The following is a 22,427-nucleotide window of genomic DNA, read 5'->3' as shown; positions in this document are numbered from 1 at the left end:
CCAAACATTATGGTATTTCTGACACAAGCATCTTGGAAATTTAGAAAAACTCAGCTGTTACCAGTTCAGTGTACAGTTCCTAAGTATTTGATGCTGCAGAGTTGCTAAAGCTAAGCAGTTGTGAATCAGATTAATAAACATTAAATTTTGGGTTTTAAGATGTGATTGTTGCCAGTTTCAAATGTAATGACAAACTATGGCTTGCTGCAATACATGGAGTAGCTGATCAAAACAGAATGTGAAAGAAGGAGGAGGAGAAGTATATGAGAAGAGAACTTGTTGCTATAGCACCACAGTATCACTGCTGAATGTGAGCAGACTCAGCCACTTGCTTCATGGTATTTTTTGCTTTCTTTTGCTTTCCTTTTCGTTAGTCCAACAAAATACAGTATCACCAAATTGCTAAGTGACTGAATTAGGAAATTGTGACATTTTGCTGCATGTAATAATAAATCAGTATCACAAAAGGAAAAACATTGTTTTTCTGAGAGAGGGAGAGGGTGGGGAGAAGGAGAAAGAGAGAGATTCCATCGTATTTGAAAATGAATAAAAAACAAAAAAACAAAAACAAAATGCTAACAACATCTCTACTCACCACCTGATCCCTGGATCATGGTTCCTGATTTCTGAACCTCGTCAAATTTTGTAAAGATAATGTTCAACCTGATTTGAAAATAATATGTCAGAATTGCAAAAACCCATTGACAACAGACAGCACATGTTTGTACCTTTAATTTTAATGGTAAGGAGGAATAGAAATCCTTCATTTGAATTTTATTAGACCAGTGGTTCCCAAACTGAGGTTGTCCAGGTGTTTTGGATATCAGGTCCCAGAAGACCCAGCCAATTTGGCTGATGTTTAGGGATTCTAGAAGAGAATTCCAAAACACCTGGATGACCAAAGTTTGGAAGCCATTCAGTTATGTATAGATGGAAAATGAGAAGAAAGAAAACAGATTTAATGGTTGCTGCATCTAAAATTTGCACACAATATGTGAGTTATATTTCTTTCACAGATAGTGTTTACTGTGTTACTGAAGCCATGGTTTCCAGACCTACAATATAATGCTAAGAATTTTTTTGCTTAACTTGACTATACAAATGTACCCAAATATGATCATGATGGCTATGGACTACCTCCAAGATCAGAGTTAGTTTGCCATCTTCAGGAGAACATGAGTGGAGACATACTATTGTGCTCATGTTCTGCCTGTGATCTTCCCACAGGCATCTGATTGGTCACAGTAGACTAGACTGTGGAACAGACTGATAGGCTCTGATCCTATCCACACCCGTAATTCACCAAAGCATTATCAAAACAAGTGCTATCATTCAAATCTGCTCCTGTTTGCAGTGGGACTGGATGAGCCGGACGCTATTATCTTGAGTTAAAATAGTAGAACAGAAAGTTGAGACAGACAGGCCATCAATCTTATCCACTATGGCTTAGTTGTGGGTTTTTTAAAATATATATATAAATGCATTCTAACCAGTTAAATTCACTCTAATTAGATCAGACCTTGAGCCTTTACTTTTAAAAGTAATTAGCTGCAGCCCACAAAAAGTAGTTAATCTGAATTAAAAGAAAATAAAAATAACTATAATAGCTATTCTTGAGAAACTCAAAATTAAAGTGTCATTATAATTACATTTAAAAGTATCACTTTAATCTAGTTATGGGAGGTGAGACACTTGAATGCTACAACATTTTAGGCTACTGTATAAAACACACACTCTTCCAGCCCACCTCAGAGCATGAGGTAACACCATTAAATACCAACTGAAGCATATGGTGCTCCTCAACCACTATTTAATAAGGCCACACCCTATAACTATGAAATGAACTTTACATTACAGTTAAGAGTGAAAAAGGAATTAGCTACAATCTGTAGTATTATAGTTATGGTTTTTGTAATTAGTTACTTCCAAGCACTGCCCTCAATAAATAAGTAGGATTTTATGATCTCCTCAAGAGGCTCATTTCAGCAGCAGATGAAATAGACTCCAAAGCAAACAAACAAACTTCTTCACTCACCGAGACTGTGGCAATCCTTTTTTGCTGAGATCGGCTCTTACACGTTCACCTACATGTCTGTAGATTTCTACTAAGCTATTTATTGCTGCATCGCGAACCTAAAGTTCCAAGAGAAACAAATGGGAGATAAGTGCTTTGTTGCTGTGTGCCTTCAAGTTGTTTCTGACTCTGAAAAAGGTTTTACCTGCATATATTACATAAAGGATACTGTTGTTCAAACAGCTACCATGATTAACAATCAACACCAAAATTCTAACCATTAACCTACACTGTGGACTCTTCCACTTGAGTCGCTGACAATCACATCCCCTCTTGCATATATCCATGATCCAGTTAGGGAACAGGCTGCCACCAAACCAAATTAAGAAGCTGGCTTGTAATTATACTTCAAACAGTGGCTCTTGTCACTTCCCAAACTTATCATCCCAAACTGGTAAATTTCAAAGCAAATCAACTTCAGAATCCAGATTGTTTTGCATCTTTAAGGGAGGGAAGGAGAAGTGTGTGAGCATAAAACTTCACTCACACTCGTTTAATTTGTATGGGTAGTGCTAAATGCTGCCTTTGTGTTATACATGAGATGGGCCACAGTAAATGGATGCTTCTCCTCTTACTTCTCTTCACACATCTCTTCTTTATGCAGGTCAAGACATTCCAGACAAAGAGCAACATGTATTACGGCAAGAATTGGAAGCCACTGACTGAATGACAGCTGCATCATCGGGGAGGGTTTTGCCCTTACATGAGCAGTCGCATCCCTCAAGTCTCTGGAGGTGCTGTTGGACATTTTGCCACATTCAGGGACATTGGAGTGGCTCAATTCCCGCCCCTAGTGCAAACCTTTTTTTTAAAAAGGAAGAAATGATTGCCTTGTCAATTCCTATTTTGAAAAGGTGAGTGGGACACAGAACATTTGAAAAGTTGCTAAAATGGTCAATAGGACCATCTTAGAGGCTGTCAGAGACTACTCCTGACCATATGAGAAGACAAAAAGTTGATTCTGACCCCAAAACCCTTTGGGAAGTGGAAACTATAGAAATGGAAAGGGGTTTGCAGCCAATACAGCCACCTAACCTCCCCTCTGCTGTCCCTTCTGTGATTCGATGAAATAAAATGACTAAGATAATGATAATAAGATGAGCAAGCCAAACAGTGCTGCCCTCTTTGCAGACTTACAAGCACCATCCATGTGTTGCCTGTGTCATTTCCTCTACATTGCTTTGCAGCTTCTCTACATTACTCACTATTGCTAGCAAGGCAAATGAAATAAAATGGGTAAATCTGATTAATCCTGGGGGAAATGACATGGGGGTGAAGAGAGAGGTGGGGGAACAGAAATGATGACTTAAGATTGGTGAGAATTGAAGGCACTGAAGCATCTTGCCCAGTTATAGAAACAATTGCTTCTTATCCCCTTACGCAAAGGAATTTGTCTGCTATTGTGACAGATTTGTAATACAAGCAGGGTGACAGATTTTTCTGTGGGTATGTGATTACCTCATGATTTACTGCCACACTCACTGAATACATTCACAAAAACTCTGAGCTTCTCAGCTTTCAAACAACTTGTTATTTAAACACTAGCCTGGGGGCCATGACAAAAGAGCTCCAAAGCAGGTGAGTGAATGTTTTGGCAAAGGAGAAGCCCAGTATAAAAATCAAGCTGAATGCCAAAGGAAGACGTTTTTCTTCTGCAACCAGCATAAAAATATAGTTGGCTACTGCAGGTCTCCATTCCTCCTCAGAAAGACAGAATCATAGAGTTGGAAGAGACCACAAGGGCCATCCAATTCCATGCCATGCAGGAACTCACAATCAAAGTATGTTGTTTTTTTGCAAGATAGTTACTGTTGTGGTCTTTTTCACCCGGCTGCTGTAAAATAGGCAAAGTATGAATTTAAACTCTATTGAAAGCAGTATTTTCACCAGAAATAGGCAACTTGTAGTCCTCCACACATTACTGGTGTCCATCAGTCCTACCCAGTCTAGCCAATGTTAAAGGATTATGGATACTGCAGACCAATATCTGGAAAGCCAAAAGGTTCCTCACCCCAATTTACAAAGTCAGCTAAAGACTCCTACTAAAGGAAAGACTTAGACTTTGATAATCTTTCAGATAACTTCAGGGTCACTATATCCAATAGGGAAAGAAACACTCCATCCCATGCTCATTTTAGTTCATACCAGAAGTCCCAGTCACCAAAGTCAATAGCAACAGATGAGAGTTGTAGTCCAAAATATCTAACAGACAAAGGTTCCCCACCAATCCTACAAAGAGACCTAGCAGTCTGGTTCTGGACAACTGATTTAAATTGGATTTTCTTGTTCATCTTCCTCAAGTTGGTTTCCTTCTTTGGTTGATGCTTAGCAATATAGCACACAGGCTCCCTGCTTGATATACATAAGATCTCAGCCTCAGCATCAAATCATGATCTTGAAACATCTAATATCCTTACTTTCCAACTTTAGACTTTTTAAATGATTTACATGAATGAATTAAATGAGTGAATTCAAGGAAGAGCTCTGTGTAAACTGAAAGCTTATATATGAGATTGTGGGCACATTTGTCTTAACAAGGGGTATTACAATGGGTCCTTGGTATCAGCTGATTACAGGAACCTCTGGCGATACCAAAATCTGTGGATGATCAAGTCCCATTAAATACAGTGGCATAGTAAAATGCTGTCTCTTACATAAAGTAGCAAAATTGTAGTTTGCTTATTGGAATTCATATATTTTAAAAATATTTACAACCCTTGGATGGTTAAATCTGTGGATTTAAAAGGGGGGGGGGGCCTGACTGTACTTTAATGACTCTGTGAATATGCTTATAAACAGACTAACATTGAGGAAAAGAGGGAAATATCATCATCATCGTCATCATCATCATCATCATCATCATCCTGGTTATTACTGAAAACACTTGGGGGGGGGGGCTCCAAATGAAAATAAGCTTAAAATAACAATAAAAAGGCTCCTAGATTACACACGGAAGAGTTCAACTGTAACAAGCACCATTTCTAGACCTAACCTCTGCCTCTCCATCCTCACAACACACCGACTTATTTAACCATTCCTCTATTCTCTCCTTTGTTGTCCCCCACGAGTCAAATCCTCATCCATCCTGCCAACCTTCCTTGGGAGGCCTCTCCTTACTTCTTCCATCTCAGACCAGTTCTGTCACATCCTTCCTTTTCTGCTCCCTTGGTCCAGCTGGGCTCAAGGCTCCCTCTGTCTCCAGGGCAACAGCACATAAAGGGCAAGTACTGTGTTCCAAGACTGCTGGCTGGTTGGCCCCAAAAAACAAAGACCCCAAACTCTACAGCAGGGCTAAGGAACATCCAAACCCGGGACTCCTTCTGGGTTTCTGGCGTTTGCCACTTGGCCATGCTCCCTTTCCTCATGATATGGTATGGCATCTTCAGCTTTCATACAGGTTTCTCCCCACCCCATTCTAAACTGGTGAAATGCCTCCCCAAAAATTTAGTTACTGACGGAGAGCCAGCATGGTGTAGTGGTTTGAGTGCTGGACTAGGACACTGGGAGACCGAGATTCGATTCCCTGCTCGGCCATGAAACCCAGAAACTCAATGGGTGAACTTGGGCAAATCCCACACTCTTACTTCAGAGGATGACAAGGACAATCTGCCACTGAACAAATTCTGCCAAGAAAGCCCTGTGATAGGGTTGCCATGTCAAAAATGACTTGAATGCACGCAACAAAACAGTAGTATGAACTTCAAGCTAAAATATGCTGGTATTTTCAGACCCACCCTTTTGCCTTTGACCTCACCATCTGCTGGAATAGAGCCACAAACAACTGCTCTTAAACTGAATTTGGCCCTTAATCTGGAAAGGTTTCTTCCCCACCCTTTGCTCTACACAGATGCAGTAGGAATCATTCGGCTCACCTGAAATTGCCGAACTGCAATTCCCAGCATTCCTCATCTAGTGTTGGCTAGGGCGGCTAGGAGTTGCAGTTTCAGTTCAACCAAATTTGGACGGCCGCACAGCTCCCACCCCTGCAAGGAAGTGAATGTAGGGAGCACAACAGGTGTGATTAGGATTGCCATAATTGTCCACTAAAACCCGGGACAAAATGTAGGACAAAATCTAGACCAAACTGTAGGACAACTGCAGGACAAAACTGAGCCCCAAATGTAGGACATTTAAGAAAAATGGAGGACCTTAAACATCCTACATTCTGGGCTGAGTTTTGTCCTGCGGTTGTCCTACGGTTTGATCTAGATTTTGTCCTACATTTTGTCCCAGGTTTTAGTGGACAATTATGGCAACCCAGGGTGTGATCAAGTGTGCTTTTACACATCTTCCCCCCCCCCCATAACCCGTCCATATACCTTTTCAACTGTCGCAGTCCAAGAGCATAACTGCCCATTGGCAAAGTTCTGGAACCTGGACTCCTCTGACTGGCCTTAGGCATTCCACCAGCCTCCAATGAACTTATGGTTTTATGTGACATATTTCTCATTAGCAAGGATCAAATCCTTTTTCTCAGCACACACTACAAAAGGTAGCTTGGAAGGTAAAGAGATAACCGTTCTCTTTCTACGTGAATTGTAAAAAGTGTGTAGAGAGGCATAGAGCAGTCAATGGGGGTGGGATCCTACTGCTGGCTCACTACAGGACTATCCATGTATTCACAGAGTCAAGCATGAAGGGGGATTGTGTACACAGGAAACAGAAGTTACATCATATCAGTTTCTGGACCAGGTAATGTTGTTGTGTGGCTTCGAATCATTTCCAAGTTGTGGCAACTCTAAGGCGAACCTATCATGGGATTTTCTTTGCAAGATTTGTTAAGGGGAAATTTGCCATTGCCTTCCCCTGAGGCTGAGAGAGTGTGACTCGCCCGAGATCACCCAGTGGGTTTCCATGACCAAGCCGGGACTCTGGATTCCAGAGTCACAGTCCAGCACTCAAACCACTACACCATACTGGCTCTTGATATCACTAGGTAATAGGTGGGGCTTTTCCCCATATTTTGCATATCACAGGGCCGTGTGTGATGCTTTGTGTGTGTGATTCATTCCCTCTCATCTGCCCTTCTCCAGTGGCATCACTAGAGCTGGTATCACCCACTGCAGCAATTCATGGTGTCATACCCCCAATGATCTCCTTTGATACCACACCATACAGAATCCTTAGTAATGGTTTCTGTACAAATGTTACTCATAAATCATAATCCCTGTAAATCACTGAATGTAATGATAATAGTTGCGACATAAACAACTAGCAAAATTAAAATTATACCTTTAAATGGAAATATCATGTGCACAGCCTGAATGTATATACATGCACATAGTTTCACATGGTTAATGTGAAAATATGGTAAGTTGTGATATTTTTAAAGAAAAGTTTAAAGTATTTTAATTTTTAATTTTATTTAAAAAAACAAACACACACCTAGAGCCTCTCCTTTCCCCTCCCACTGAGCCTTACCCCAAGCACACCATCTCTTCAGTGTTTTAAAGGGATATGTGTGAATGTCACAGCCCCTTTCTGCAAAAAGACACGTGTCTGGAGAGCAATGCTGTCACGCCCACCCACCCACCCACCCACGCACACACACAGAGGGTATCACCTGGTGCAGCTCGCACCCCCCTAATGGCACTCAGCCCTTCTCCAAAAATGAACATGAAGATGATGTCTGGGGATTTCCCCTATTTTACTCAACACAATTTGTACTGAATTCCAGTAACAAAAATTAGGAACAATTGTAAAATGGTTTTACTGTATACGACTTACAAATCTATTTCACTTTTCTTTTTATATGCATAAACTGACAGAGACTGGAAAAATATTATTTTTTTTACTACAACTGGTGATACTGTTTAGGGGGTTCTGTGAATTGCAATCCCCCCCTCCCCCCCCCCCAAAACAAAACACCTAAAACTTTTCTTTACTCTGGGTATTGATAGGCTTCCTTAACTACACCACCATAATATAGTTAACCGCTCCTGGATCACAAAAAGTGGGCACAATTCAGCATGTATTAAATAAAAACAAATCCTAAACATTATGTTAATTCAAATGGGAATTGTTTTGACTAACTTCCTGTATTCTACTCAGCATATGGGATCATTGCTAAATGAAGGTAAATATCAAATGGAGAAAATAATGAAGGGCTATTTGGGTTGCCAATTAGCTGACAGAGACTGATTGTTGACATAGTGCATACCTGGCATATGAGCATCCTTAGAGTAGAAAAGTAAAACAAAGGCAGCATATAGTTTTTGTCCAGCAAAGGCTGGCCTTGTGGAAGAATGTCTCAGAAAGAAATTCAAATTAAAAACTTCCCCCCGTTCCTATATCCATTTCTACAAGTGATAGCAATAATGTTTGCAGAGTTTGGTCCTCAACATGAGCAGCACAAAATGTCTTACGGTGCTTTTTTTTTAAAAAGCTTTTCCTTCCTGTTACAACCCAGATTATATAGAAGCTTTCACCACTGGGCAGAAAATTAAATATGTCATTGGTCTAAACGACACGAAGTTTGGAAGGAAGCAAACTGTTCCTCTAAAACAGGGATGGGCAACTGTGAAGGGAAGAGAGAGAATGTTTCATCCCTGGGGGGCTCCAAAGGGGCTGCACTTGCATACCAAAGCCCCAGATCCCTTAAAAATGAAATATTTTATGTTTTGTTCCCCCTCAATCCCACCAAAATCGACTTACATAATTTATAAACTTGCCAGTCTGCCTCTTCCAATCAGCCAAAACTGAAACAAGAAGTGATGTCACTTCTGGTTTCTACTTCAGCTAATTTTGGGGAGGTTCTAGAATGCTTTTAAGGTATGTGGAGCATCTGGGTGGCTGGGAGAGCAAAGCCTGGATAAAAATCATCTGGAAAAATTATTTTAGGGGTTTGGGGCACCCCAAGGGCTGTATGTAGTCCATTGGCTGCACTTTGCTCATCCCTGCTCTATATTATTCCATATAATGGTGAGAAGATACAAACGTACAGTCAAGGAAGCCCCAAAGTGAACTCATGTCCAACTGAGCAGAAGGGAATTAGTGTACTCTTTTTAGTTTTCTGAAACGATATTTTATGCCAGGAGCATCACATACTTGGGGAAAGGCAATTCAACAGTTGGGCATGAGAAACTCAGGAATCTGGTCAGAAGACTCAAAAGACCTAAGCTGTAGACGGCCTCTATATTTTCAGAAAGGAAGATCAGCCATTCCCTCTTTATTCCAGATACAATCTAATATCTTGTAACACCTACCATTTATTCATACATTTGCAAATCTCCATGTTGAGAATGGTTCTGAACTACAGAGTCCAGAACCATAATGTCTGCCCAACTTTGGGAATTTTCCATTTCTTCTTTCTTCCTGTGCATTTTGCATCACGAAATCTGATGATGAGTTCTGGAGCAATGAAACACTTGCACACTTGTGTGGCAAGTTAATTGGTCCTAACAAATATACTGGTCAACACTGTTGATTGGGAAGGGGAGGCCTCAAGGATCAATACAGCTATCTTTATTTAGATATTTTAACTGGACAGTAGACTTTTTAAAAACAAAACAAAACTGTATTTCATATTTATAAGCAGATGACGTCAACTTTTAATTGTCCCCTCTATAAAAATAAGCTGGCATTGTAAGCAAAGCAATGGTTTTACAGTCACCAAGTAACTACATTTAGTTAACATGCTCATTATCATATGTTGCTTTAATTTATTAAGTATCTGCCCTTCATGCTATAACAGAGGAGACAAAGGCTGGAGAACACCTAATAGAATCATGTGAACTAGACTCAGGTTGTTTTTTTAATTTTAGCAGATGGTCAGGGAAAAAATGGAATCTAGTTCAAGTATTTCTTTCTGTTCAGCAAATGAAATGAAGTGAAATGAGATTCCACAGTTAGATTTAATATGGTTCCTGAAGAAGACCAGAGAAATATATACACAGCAAAATTCATAAAATAAAACAGCCAACTATTGAGCGTTTTGAGATATATCTCCATTTTGTCCTGTGGACTCAATGCTATATCACATATTATTGTTGAAAACCAAAGAGATCTTCAAAAGCATGGTTATATTGTGGTGAAAAGGTTTTAAAGATATTTTATTGGATTTTTAAAAGTATAACTGCAAAGCTAGGAAAGGAAAAAAGGGAAGTATATAAGTCATTTGGCAACTGTAAAAACACACAGGATCAAACTGTGATGAAAAATATTACATGCCTAAAGCCTTTGCTGATCCATAAGTACCTCGGGACTTTATTGCACTGGGAAAATAAGGGGATTTAAACACTGATTATCCCATGAAACTCGAGCAATTGCGATTAACATTTTCACACACATCACGATTAAAATGTTATTATCCTGGGAATAAACAGGCAATAATCAGCAACAAATCATTCATAGGATTTCCCTGTGAATGATCTGTTGCTGTTTATTGCCTATTTATTCCCGGGATAAGGTGGGTAGCCCCTCATGTGGACAATTTTGGGTTTTAGAATATTTTGGATTTCAGAATTCCAGATAAAGGAGACTCAACCTGTATGACATTACATCCACATTGCATGGATATTCATTCATATAAGCACATACAACAGTGGTACTGTAACACAAAGAACAGGAGGACACATGATTACACTGTAAGTTAAATGAATGAGACATTCTGATATCTGGAATTTCATACAAGTTTCAGCAAAAGGTAAAAAACCTTCCAAGACAGATTTATTCCATACCTTTGGAATAACATTTTTTAAAAAGGCTTTTCTACCCACCATAATCATCCCTCTGCAAAGAAAAATACTTAAACATTAAAGACTCACCTGGCTGTTTGGATCTCCAAGTAAATTACATATATGTGGCACAATCTTGCTCAGTGTTAAACTCTGAGCTCCAGATCTACGAGAGACAGGCATAAGCAAAGTGGGGGATGAGAGACAAAAAAAAAAGAGTATATTAACCACATTTTTTAAAAAAAATATGAATGCAAGTTTCAAAACATGCTATAAAGCCCAACTTACGCATTGAGCGTTGCAATAAGGCAGAGGCAAATTCCTTCTCTTGTCCGGAAATTCTTGTGTTTGAATCCTCCCAAAATCCTGTCCCATACATACTGCCATAGTGAGACAAAAAATAATATAAATAGAAAAATAAACCCACACGAGCTACAGTGTTACATTTCTTGATCTTGAATATTCTGTAGCCACAACAAAAGTGTGTTTGTATGTAGGTTTAATCAAATGTACATATACACATACACAGACATAAGTAACAGTGGGAATAGCTCACACACACACACACATCAAAAGAGCATTTTTACTGTGTTAGTGGTTGCTGCTCTCATTTTGCTTTTGTGTGGCTCACTCCTATCACATTCCCACACTGATCCTCTAGAAAGCCTTATCCTGACCATTGACTGACAAAAGGGTAAATAGGTATAATGCCCTGAGTGAGGATTCCATCAGTCTTCCAAACAATACAAATTTAAAATGCTGCGAGTCCAGCTTCCAGAACTGCAACAGGTGAACAGGAAATATGCAGTCAGAAAGGCATTTTAATTCTACCACCTGGGAATGACTATCTCTCAGCAGGACTAAAAGTTCTTCATAAGGAATGTTTGCAGGGGCAGGACGTTGCAGGCAGGAGTCAAAATACATAATGGCACAAACCTAAAAGCCAGTTAATGGGATTTTACAGCCTACTGATGATGGCTTTGTTAATTCATTTAACAATAACCTTTACAGTGGTTCTCCAGTTTAAATTCTCAGTGCTAATGCTGGTTCTAGAAATGTATTTAATATCACTGACATTTTAACTCCTTTTTCATATTATGTGCAAGAAATAGGGCACAGGTGAAAAAAGCTGCAAAGCCACCCCACTAGCCATGGATGGCAGATGGATCCACCACTATGGTGGCAGTGAATCCACACTTCGCTTTTTCTATGTGGTACAGAAGTTCTGCCAGTGCTGGACTCCAGCTGACCAGAAATTTGGCATCTGCCACAGCCATGGATCCACTGGCCACTCCTGTTGCTAGCCCTGCCCCTGCAGCATGCAACCAACCTGGGGCCAACATCTACAACATCTGAAGGGGGGGGGGCTTACAGTAACCGTGGATTTTCCTCTTAATATTAAAGATAGTTGAGAATATGAAGCTTCATGTTTCTGCCATGTTTCTGCCAGTCCTTAGTGGAAATTTAAAAAAACACGTGCAAATGTGAAAAATGTTAAATTAAAATACTAAAATAAGGCCTGAACACTCATCACATACATGTTCGGGACAGATGAACATTATATATGTTTGTTTCTCATTCGTATTGTTACTAAACTAAATATGCTGGGGGGGGGGGGGTCATGAAAACCCATGTAAAATTGCTATAAATGTTCCATGCATTTATCTCCTATCTACTTTCTTTGGAATCAGACTGAGACATTCATAAGGAATTATGACTGATTGCTTTAGAAGAACATGTAGTTATGCAGGATAGAGTGGAAAACAGAAGTGGGGTTTTGTGCTAGAGAAAATGTTGCCTCTCGAAATAAGGCAGATTGCTGACTGGTACTTGACAGCAGGCTCCTTAAGTGGCTGAGGACAATAATAGGACATGTAGAAGAGAAAGATGTTACATAGTACAGTACTTACAAAATAGAAACTTGAGTGAAAACAATGGTGGATCTTCTTGTAAATGGGCAAAAAGACAAGCAAAATGTTTCCAAACTTACTGCTTTGAACTAAAAAATGCCTTTCAAGACTGGTTGTTTAAATTAGATTCAATATTCACTGTAGTTACTCTGTCTAATCCACAATAATGAACTGGTAGTTCACTGAATTCTGGGCTGTATCAATTGAGAATACAGGTACCTGACAGGCCACAATTTTAAATGATCCCCTTACCCACCCACCCCCATGTAAAAACACTGTTCCGTGTAGTAAACTATAGTATCAATGGGATAAATGTGCTACACTAATCCATCCACACCAATATGCAGGGAGATTTTTGAATCCTCTACACCCAAGAGTACTGCCACTACTTTTTTTTACTATTTCATTCTGCTTAACTAGTTGCTCTGAATGCACAACAGCGGTTGCTTTCAACCTCAAGTGGTAGTTTTTATCATTTGTATTTTTATCTTTTAACCTCCATTAAAAGAAAAGGAGAAATTAAGGTTGCTATTTTTTTAAAAAATATATATACCCCATATCTTTACATATAAAGGCAAAACAAACATTACAGAAATAAGAATTATGCTCATCCAGTATTGCTAATCAATACTAGATTAAACACTGAAGGTCTCTCACTGGTAAAGACATTAACACTATATAAATCCATTATTGTGCCATTACAAAAGGGAGCCCACTGATTACTTCATCTAGGTAAATGTTCACTCTTTGGGCATTAACCAGACACACTTGCAGATGACTGCTATCTGATGGGAGGGTGGCAATTTTGCTCCCCAACGTGCAAAGGACTGATACTATGTCTGTGCCCATTGGCTACAACTGCTTCTTTCTTTCTTGGAAGCTCTGTGGGCAGCTGATACAGTATTTCATGGACCAGCAGCATTCCAGAGACAACCACTCTGAATAGCCCTCTCCTAGACTGCTGCAAAACTGGCGCAGAATCAAATAACACAACAACTAATGCTTAAACTCTAACACTATATCCCTTACAGTCTTAGATTTATAGTGCAACCCTATGGCACTTTATTCACTTGGAGTTTACGATTACAAACCTAAGAGAAGAATGCAAATAAGACACTGGTCTTCTGAAGAGATACAATACACTTATTTTAAGAGAGTTCATTATTACAGTGTCAGGAATATTATTAAATCCAATAGATATATTTCCCAACTCCAGTCAGATAAGGTAAAGATTTCTTGATTCTAATTCTGCTGACATAGTACAAAATATTATAAAAATTGAATATTATAAAATATTTTAAAAATTTGGAACGAGAGATGATCAAGCATATAGTGGTCAAATGGGCCCAAGATGTGGGAAATAAGATTAAATTAGAAAGATGGGCTAAGACTTGCCGTGAATCTAACAAATTTATCTTATGTCAAAACTATAAAGAGGATTTTTAAAAAATGTTCCATCGTTGGCATCTGACACCCTATAGACTTAACATGATATACGACACAGGGAAAATCTAATGTTGGAAATGCGATAAATCAGAGGGCACATATTTCCACATGTGGTAGAAATGTGCAGAGGCGGAAAAATATTGGAAAAAAATACATGCTCAAATGATGGAAATATTGCAGATAGATATACCTTCTGATCCTCTTCTTTTTTTGTTAAATATGACTTCGATGATGGACATAGAGATAGAAAGAAGGATGGTGTTATATATGATCACTATTGCAAGGATTCTTTATGCCAAGCAATGGGGGAAAGAACCCAAATATCAATTAGGGAGGCTTGGTTAGCTAAATTAGATGAGGCTTTGGAAATTGATATCTTAACGCTTTGATGAAGGAGAAAACTAAGGAAGAAGCAGAGAAGGACTGGAAATGTGTAAAGAACTACACAGCAAGAAAAATGTCAGCTAGATGACGTTGCTCTTTTTTTCTTCTCTCTGGTATAGTATTATCATTTAGAGAGGAGTATGAAATCTAATTTTGTCTGATTTTTCTTTTTATTGTTATTGTATCTTCTTTTTGGCTCTGAGTGGTCAGTGTGGAGAGAAACTTTAAACATTTGAATAATTGTTCATATCTGGATATTAAACATACTCCCATTTATATTTTTTTTCTTTTTATTTTGCTATCTAAGTAAAAGAAATATATTAGCTTTTTATATTACAGTTGGCCCTCCTTATCCATGGATTTTTTATCCAAGGATTCAAGCATCCACGGTTTGAAAATATTCTGAAAAAGTATAAATTCCAAATAGCACACCTTGATTTTTCCATTTTATATAAGGGTGCTTAATGGGACTTGAGCATCCGCGGATTTTGTTATCCACAGGGGATCCTGGAACCAAACCCCAGTGGATAACATGGTCCCACTGTAGTTGTATATGTGTTCATTTTGTTAGTTATATTTTACAATTGTCTGTTTGTGTGTAGAATATGTATGTAACTATGTTATGTGTGCATATACGTGTATACATTTAATAAAAATTGGAAAAAAAGATTCTAATTCTGCTGATGACCTCAGTATTGTTATAATTATGCGGCATCCATTCATACACATCCATTCGAAGTTATATAGTGCTGTTTTCCCACTAGTTTGAGAAAAATACTACAGCTATATTTTTGTTAGGTAGATAGCACCCAGTCTATTTGAAAAGCACAATTTATTAAATTACTAAATGATCACAGGCCAACCACCACCACCACCCATTACAAACTATGCTCCCAATATGGACACCACTTGTTTGCATGCTGTAATTAGGTATTTCCATGAACTCACCTGAGGACTAGCAGCTTGCTCCATGATTTTTAGCAGCAGTGCCTGATCCTGTTCTCTTACTGAGTCTTTTGCATCTCCCAATCTGTCAATTAAACTAGGCAACACTAAAAAGATAAAGCAAGGCTAATTAGAGAAAAGGATATGGGAAGAGAGCTAGAAGTATAGATAGATACTATAATATATACACACACCTCTATCTATCCACTCAAAGCCTACCACATGTCTCCAGACAACCTGAACAGTGACTTTGCTAAGCAGTTCCCACTGAAGGAACAAACACTTGCCTTGGACAAGAAGGACTTACCATCAGTACCATCAATGTACTATTTATTAAACTGCTCTAATATTACATTGTATAGCTATTTTAATATAACCTGCTTAGAGACATTATTATATGAAATGATAAAAAATACCTATAAAATACAATAAATTACAAGACATATAAAAGATGGCTTTTTTCATGCAAGTTTTCCTAGGGTGACCAGCTGTATTTAAGTGTATTTGCCATACCTGCTAACCTACCCACAGACAATGTTAGCAAACCAGAAGCAAAATGTATGTGTACAGTAGAACAACACAAATTACAAGAATACATAATCACAATCTAGAACACCCATAAAGCTTTCACAGCAATGGGCTTTCTCTGTTGCTTGTGTCCTTTGCAAAAAGAGTCTTTATACCCCAAATCCCACCTAGCCCCTATATCTAAGTATGTGAGTGTTGCCCAGAAAGAATGAACACTTGCCACAATTCCACACAGGTGGTGGTAATGCATGCAGAATTGAAAATCAGTGCATCTCAGTTTTTATCTATCAAAGAAAAACTTAATTTTTAATTTCTGTTCCTCTGACTGTGAAAACAAGCTTCAAAATGGAAATGCTAAGTTTCCCGGTTGCAACCCTATCTCTTGAACTGCAAGCAAATCTCAAAGGTGGATACAGACACAGCCTCTCTTGCTCCCAACTCTCTGAAAGAATTAGGGCTTTCTTCTTCTTTATCCCCAGAGCAAATGCCAAAAGAGCAACCCAAAGATGCATTTATCTTCACAGTTGGCTAATAATTAAAAAAAGAATTCACCAAGCTCATGACTGCAAATGTCAGAGCAGATTTACACATGTTTTAGAAAGGGTAGCAAACTTGGCTCCTGATCTGTATCACTATTTTACAATCTGGGAACAACCCAAAGGTAACTGCTTCTCTGTCTACATGTAGACAACCAGGTTTTACATCCACTGTTGTTACAAACTGCTGCTTCCTTATAACTATGACAGCTGACTCTTTGCTTCAGTCTTGAAATAACATCTGCAGAGTGGTAACCAAGCAAAAAGGCACACAATCCAGTATTACAAGCCATTTGGCTCAGGTTTGTTTCAACAAACTCACCTGTGCCAATTTGGGCTTTAAACCTATCTTGGAGGCGTGACACCAGTGCAGATAAGATGTCCAGGCCCAGCAGGACAACCTGAAAATAAAACAAAAAGAGAGAGCCACAGTAAGTTAGAGTGAGTATGCAAAGTAAACACAATCAGAGAGACATAAAGGAATGGCGCTCCGGGCCACTGCATTACTATTCACGATTTCCAAAAATAAAGATTGTAAAAGATACACATCTTCCAAATGAAGTTTAGTTTGATTTGATAGTAATAGGACTAGTCTACAGAAGCCACAGACGAGCCTGTCATTGACACAAATTTAACTGGAATGAATGGGATGTATGATGTAGAAAAGACAAGGTGCTGCACATTTAAAAGTCCATTGCACTGTATTCAATAGCTATGACTCCCAAGTATGCTCAGAAGTGCATCCTTTACATACGCTATGCCAGTGCTACCACCTACACACACCATTTTCAGGTGCAGAAAAGGCTGTAGCATGAGCAATGGGTTGCTGTCCCATCTTGCCTCCTCAGCATTAAATGAGTGCTTTGAGATCCTGCTCCCTAAACTGAGATAAAAATACAGTTCTCTATGCCAGACAGAGCAGTTTGTTCAATTTAATTAAGCCAGGAAGTATGCAAGTGCTCAGGAAGCAAGGTGCTGGAGGGAAGGGAGAGATGTATCTAGTCCCCCCTCTGTACCAACTGTCATCATCAGACCTGGGAGGGAGTGAAAAAGACATGCCCAATTCTATCAGGTCTCTAGCTGTGAACGTTGTGACTTACATCGCTCTCTTGTATTGTATTGTATTGTATTGTATTCTCTGTATTTTTATTCCTGTAACCCACCCGGAATCCTTGTGATTGGGCAGGCTATAAATAAATCATTATCATTATTGTTACAGTTGGTTTTGGCTGTAAAAATATGGATTGGCAAGGTGGGAACTAAATCACAAACTGTCCAGGGTAACCCAGTAGGTTTTCATGGCCAAGCTGGGATTCGAACCCTGGTCTCCAGATTAGTACACCATCCAAAACTTCACCTCAGGGCAAAGATGAAATCAGGCAAGTCATAGCTTCTGCAACTCTGCCATCCCCCAGTTATATGGTATAATCTTACCATTTTGATGTGATATCTATGTGCTACAGAAAATGTGTGTTAGCAGGGATTGCAGTAATAACAAAACATATCATGCCAGCCTGCATGTGCACTATTATGAACAGAAATACTATGAAGTCCCAAATTACTGTAGTTACCTAATAAGCCAATACTTATTTAAAGAGTTTAACAAGAAAAAAAAAATAGAGGCCATGCACTAGATTTTGAACAGTAGCAGATACGAACAAGAGGGGGAAAAACATTGTCCAATTATTTCCTTGCTGAATTTCCATCTTAATTGTTATAGTTAGACTGTAATAAATTCAAGCGTTTTTTCATTCTCTCTCCTCAATGACATTGTTCCACAATGCAATCAAACCAAAATATTTGCCTCTGACTTGTTTTTCCCCCTGTTGATACAGTTATCGTAAATAATTTCATTATCATTTAATTTTTCACTGCATGAATTGCAAATAATGGCACAACACAGAAAAAAGTTTTCTGCATTAGTGTTTATTGTTGTTAAGGTGTATTATAAAACTGGTACTCAAACCTCAAAAGAAATTTGGTAAATTCAGAAAACCATAAAAGTAGCTATTTCATGTAGCTTATATCCTCATGAGGGATCAGAGCAACCACTACACATTGAGTGTTATCTGACGCACAGCTACTTGGAAATTTTTATTATTGTGCTTGGTTTACATTTTTCTATCCTGACTTTTCATTAAAACAAGGGGCTACCAAGCATCAATTAAAGAAATTTAAACAAAATGGTATACAAGATTATTAAAACAATCGCAACAATTAAAACCACTGAAATCATTGCAGTCAGCAATAATCAAAACACCTTCAAAGGCTAGGTGAGAACAAAATGTGTGTGTGTGTGTGTGTGTTATTTTTAGGTAATACATTTCTATAAAAGGCAATATATTACCTTTATCCTGACCTAGTGTGTGTGCGTGCGTGCATTATAACATATTATCATCATGCATGTGCACACACACACACACACACAAACTAGGATAAAGTTGATATAATATAAAACTAAAACAAAGTTAAAATGTTATCTTTCTTAATAATATATTGTTATTATAATAATATATTACCTAAACGTGTGTACGTGTGTGTGTGTGTGTGTGTGTGTCTGGTTTGTGTCTGTATACACAAAGTTAATATATTACCTAAATATATATATTTGTGTGTGTGTGTGTCTGCATACATACAAACACACACACACAGAACTATATATTTATATATATAGTTATAAAAGATAATATATTGACTTTATTCTAGTTTTAATTAATATACAGTATTATATTGTATTAACTTTATCCTAGTATGTATGTATCCAGTGTTATGTATGTGTGTGTATACATATATGTGTGTATGTATTTATGTACACACATACATAAATATACACATACATATACATACATACATACACATAAACAAAGTACAGTATATTGTTCTCACCTAGCCTTTTAAGGTGTTTTGATTAATGATGATTGTGATGCTTTCTGTGATTTTTAGCAGCTGCAATTGTTTTAATAGTTTTGTTTACCTTTTTTTTAACTGATGCTACATTTCACTGATTTTTTATTTTATATTTTTAATTGATTTTACTCATTGTATTGATATTTTACTTGATGCTTTTTAACAGATGGTACACACACACACACACACACACATACGTAAACAGACACACACTGGATTAAAGGTTAACAAGGAGTAATTCTTGACATTAAATTTAAAAACGCAGTGAATATGTGGGAAGTCAAGAAGGCTGGAAGATGGGGAGACTTTATTAGTCTTGGTGGTTACTTTGGGCACCGACTGTGGAAAGTGTTGTTTTGTGTGTGTGTGTTTTGTGTGGGTTGTGTAACTGTTTCTTGTTTTACTTTTTTCGTTTTGTGTAAGTGAATATATATATATATATATATATATATATATATCCCCTCTGGAGAGTTGAATTGCAAAACACACACACACACACACACACAGAGAGAGAGAGAGAGAGAGAGAGAGATACACATATATACAGTACTGCTATTACAGCAGCAATTCAGCTCTCCAGAGGATTTGGGGACTACATCCCCCACAATCCCTTGCTGCGGGGAACGTACTCGCTGAGGCTTCTGGGAGTTGGCCGAGAGACCTGCAAAATGACGGTTTGCCACCCCTCTTTAAGAAAATGGTTCCGCCCGCTGAAATGTGGAGCGACCTAAAGGCGCCTCAAACGGGCTCTCCCAAAGTAACACAAGTGCACGCCCCCTTTCAGAAAAAAAGTGGATGCAACCGCTTCGCCCGGCAGACAAGCCCCGCCCCTCCGCAGCCGTTATGCAAATTAGCAAACCAAGCGCCGCGATGCATTGTGGGCATGGTCTAAAAGAGGCTAATAAGCGGCCTCTATGTCAAAAATAAAAAAAATGACGCGCCTCGAGCGTTAGCGGTGACGCTGAGGTGCGGCCGTTGGCACCCGAATTTAAAAACGAGGCGGACCCCGCCCCCTGAAAGCGCTCGCCGTGAGCTGAAGGGGCGTCCCGAGGGTTCCCCCGCCTGCCACGGGCACCTCTCCCTTCAACCGTCCTTGTCTTGGGGTTGCGCTACTGTCCAATGAACGCCTAGTGAGGACAGTACTGCTAACGCCTACACAACACATACGCATCCCTGGGGTTCCGGCCCCAACGAGGTGCAATTTTTGGAACCTTGCTTCTACCGCCCCAACCACTCCTTTGACGCAGTGCCTAAAAGCAACACACAAAAACGCAGCAGGAGCAAGCTGCAATTCTCGCTCCCGCCGTTTCCCCTCACGTTCCACTAGAGGGCGCTAGAGACTACGCCATGCCTTCTCCCTCATAAAAAAATGCCTCCAATTAAACCCAGCCTTGAATGCTTCGTTATTGATTGATTTATTTGTTGCTATCGGGTGCCTATAAACGTTTCCAGCTCACGGCACGGCAATCCTAAACAGAATAAATAATAATAATAATAATATATATTAAAATAAAGTTAATTATATAATTATTAATACTATTATTCTTATTATTAATCATGGGGTTTTCTTGGCAAGTTTCTTCAGGGAGGATTTGCCATTGCCATGCTCTGAGGCTGAGAGAGTGTGACTGACCCAAGGCCAGTGTCTTTCCATGGCCTAGCCAGGATTCGAACCCTGCTCTCCAGAGTCGTAGTCCAACACTCAAATCGCTATGCCATGCTGGCTATTTATTTTTACTGACAGCTAATGGGAGGGATTTTACTATGCAAAGCACGATCATGACTTGAAGACAGACAGCAGCAATAATTACTGAAGAAGGTCAAAAAGGAGAGTGCCAAGGTTGGTTAAAGATGAACATACAGGAAACAAAAACAATGACCACAGAAGAAATACAAGAATTCGCCATAGACAACGACTGCATCCACACTGCAGAAATAATCTGGTTTAATCTGCTTTAATAGCCACGGCTCAATGCTAGGGAATTCTGGGAATTGTAGTTGTGGCACTAACAAACCACAAATCCCAGAATTCCCTGGCAATGGTGTTCCTTATACAAAATGGCAAAATCAAGGCCTGCTTTTTGGAATACACACACACACACTCCAAAAAGCAGACTATACATAGGAATATTTTTAAGCCACGGTTGGCTGGCTCCGTAGTAACTGAATTTGCCAACTGAATTTGCCTCTTCATATTTAATGGAAAGGAGCTACTATTCACACATCTCAAAACACAGAATATGCCTATCCCAGTTATACCGTTTCGATACCAATTTAATGGTCTATGGAATCCTGGGATTTGTAGTTTAATGAGGTAAATGGAGTCCCTTGACCGACAGGGTTTATTCCCCTGACCTTCAGCACTAAAGGGACTCTTTAGCTGAGAATTCCAAACTACAGATCCCAGGATTTTTTAGGATGCAGCCATGGTACCAGATCTACAGTGTAAATGTGTAGCATAAAAGGAATCAATTCCTGGGAACTTTTTTGTTTATAAAACTTGAGACCTTTTTGTTGCTGCTGCTGCTGCTTGATCCTTTAAACAGATTACAACCCATCCCACACACCCAGCGATCCAGCCACTATTTATTAAACAGCACAATTCGATATATCAGAAGCATGTTCAGTTGGACTTATTCCCAGATACGGAGGTATAGGTCTCTAATGCCAGTGAATTCTTTCATAAGTCTACAGCACTTGTTCTCCTGAAGCAGATAATAATGAAATTCCAGCTGAAGTTTTCAAAGCCAGCAGTAAGAATGTGGCCATAAATGTCATAAATATGCGCAACTCACAAAAGGATGGGCAAAGGTGAGGCATCATGGCGGTGCACTCCAAAGACCATAGTTTGCCCATGCCTGCCCTTTGTGTGCCTGTAGACCAGTGAGTCCTAAACTTTGGCCTCCCAGGTGTTTTGGACTTCAGCTCCCAGAAGCCCCAGCCAACTTGGCCAACAGTCAGGAAATCTGGGAGCTGAAGTCCAAAACATCTGGAGGACGAATGTTTGGGAACTACTGCTTCA

The 22,427-nt window shown here is 39.1% G+C and overlaps 1 protein-coding gene and 1 non-coding gene across 29 annotated transcripts in view; one reads left to right on the top strand and one right to left on the bottom strand.

Annotated features, from left to right (window-relative positions):
* Positions 1-22,427, bottom strand: part of CLASP1 (cytoplasmic linker associated protein 1) — a 249,181-nt gene that overhangs the window by 155,968 nt on the left and 70,786 nt on the right. For all 28 annotated transcript variants that reach the window (XM_042445044.1, XM_042445043.1, XM_042445053.1 and 25 more), the window contains 6 exons: positions 16,821-16,899; positions 15,438-15,541; positions 11,038-11,129; positions 10,840-10,915; positions 2,036-2,133; positions 596-663 (listed from right to left, as the gene is read on the bottom strand). In XM_042445044.1, the coding sequence (XP_042300978.1) occupies positions 596-663; positions 2,036-2,133; positions 10,840-10,915; positions 11,038-11,129; positions 15,438-15,541; positions 16,821-16,899 (517 nt within the window). The remainder of the gene's footprint in view (positions 1-595; positions 664-2,035; positions 2,134-10,839; positions 10,916-11,037; positions 11,130-15,437; positions 15,542-16,820; positions 16,900-22,427) is intronic.
* On the top strand, positions 20,492-20,617 carry LOC121920152. Its single transcript, XR_006101683.1, has one exon. It is a non-coding gene; the product is annotated as a U4atac minor spliceosomal RNA (small nuclear RNA).

The sequence above is a fragment of the Sceloporus undulatus genome, chromosome 1 (assembly GCF_019175285.1).
Source record: "Sceloporus undulatus isolate JIND9_A2432 ecotype Alabama chromosome 1, SceUnd_v1.1, whole genome shotgun sequence".
Taxonomy (NCBI): Eukaryota; Metazoa; Chordata; class Lepidosauria; order Squamata; family Phrynosomatidae; genus Sceloporus; species Sceloporus undulatus.
The sequence above is the reverse complement of the archived record's forward strand: the minus strand, read 5'-3'. Positions and strand labels throughout refer to the sequence as shown.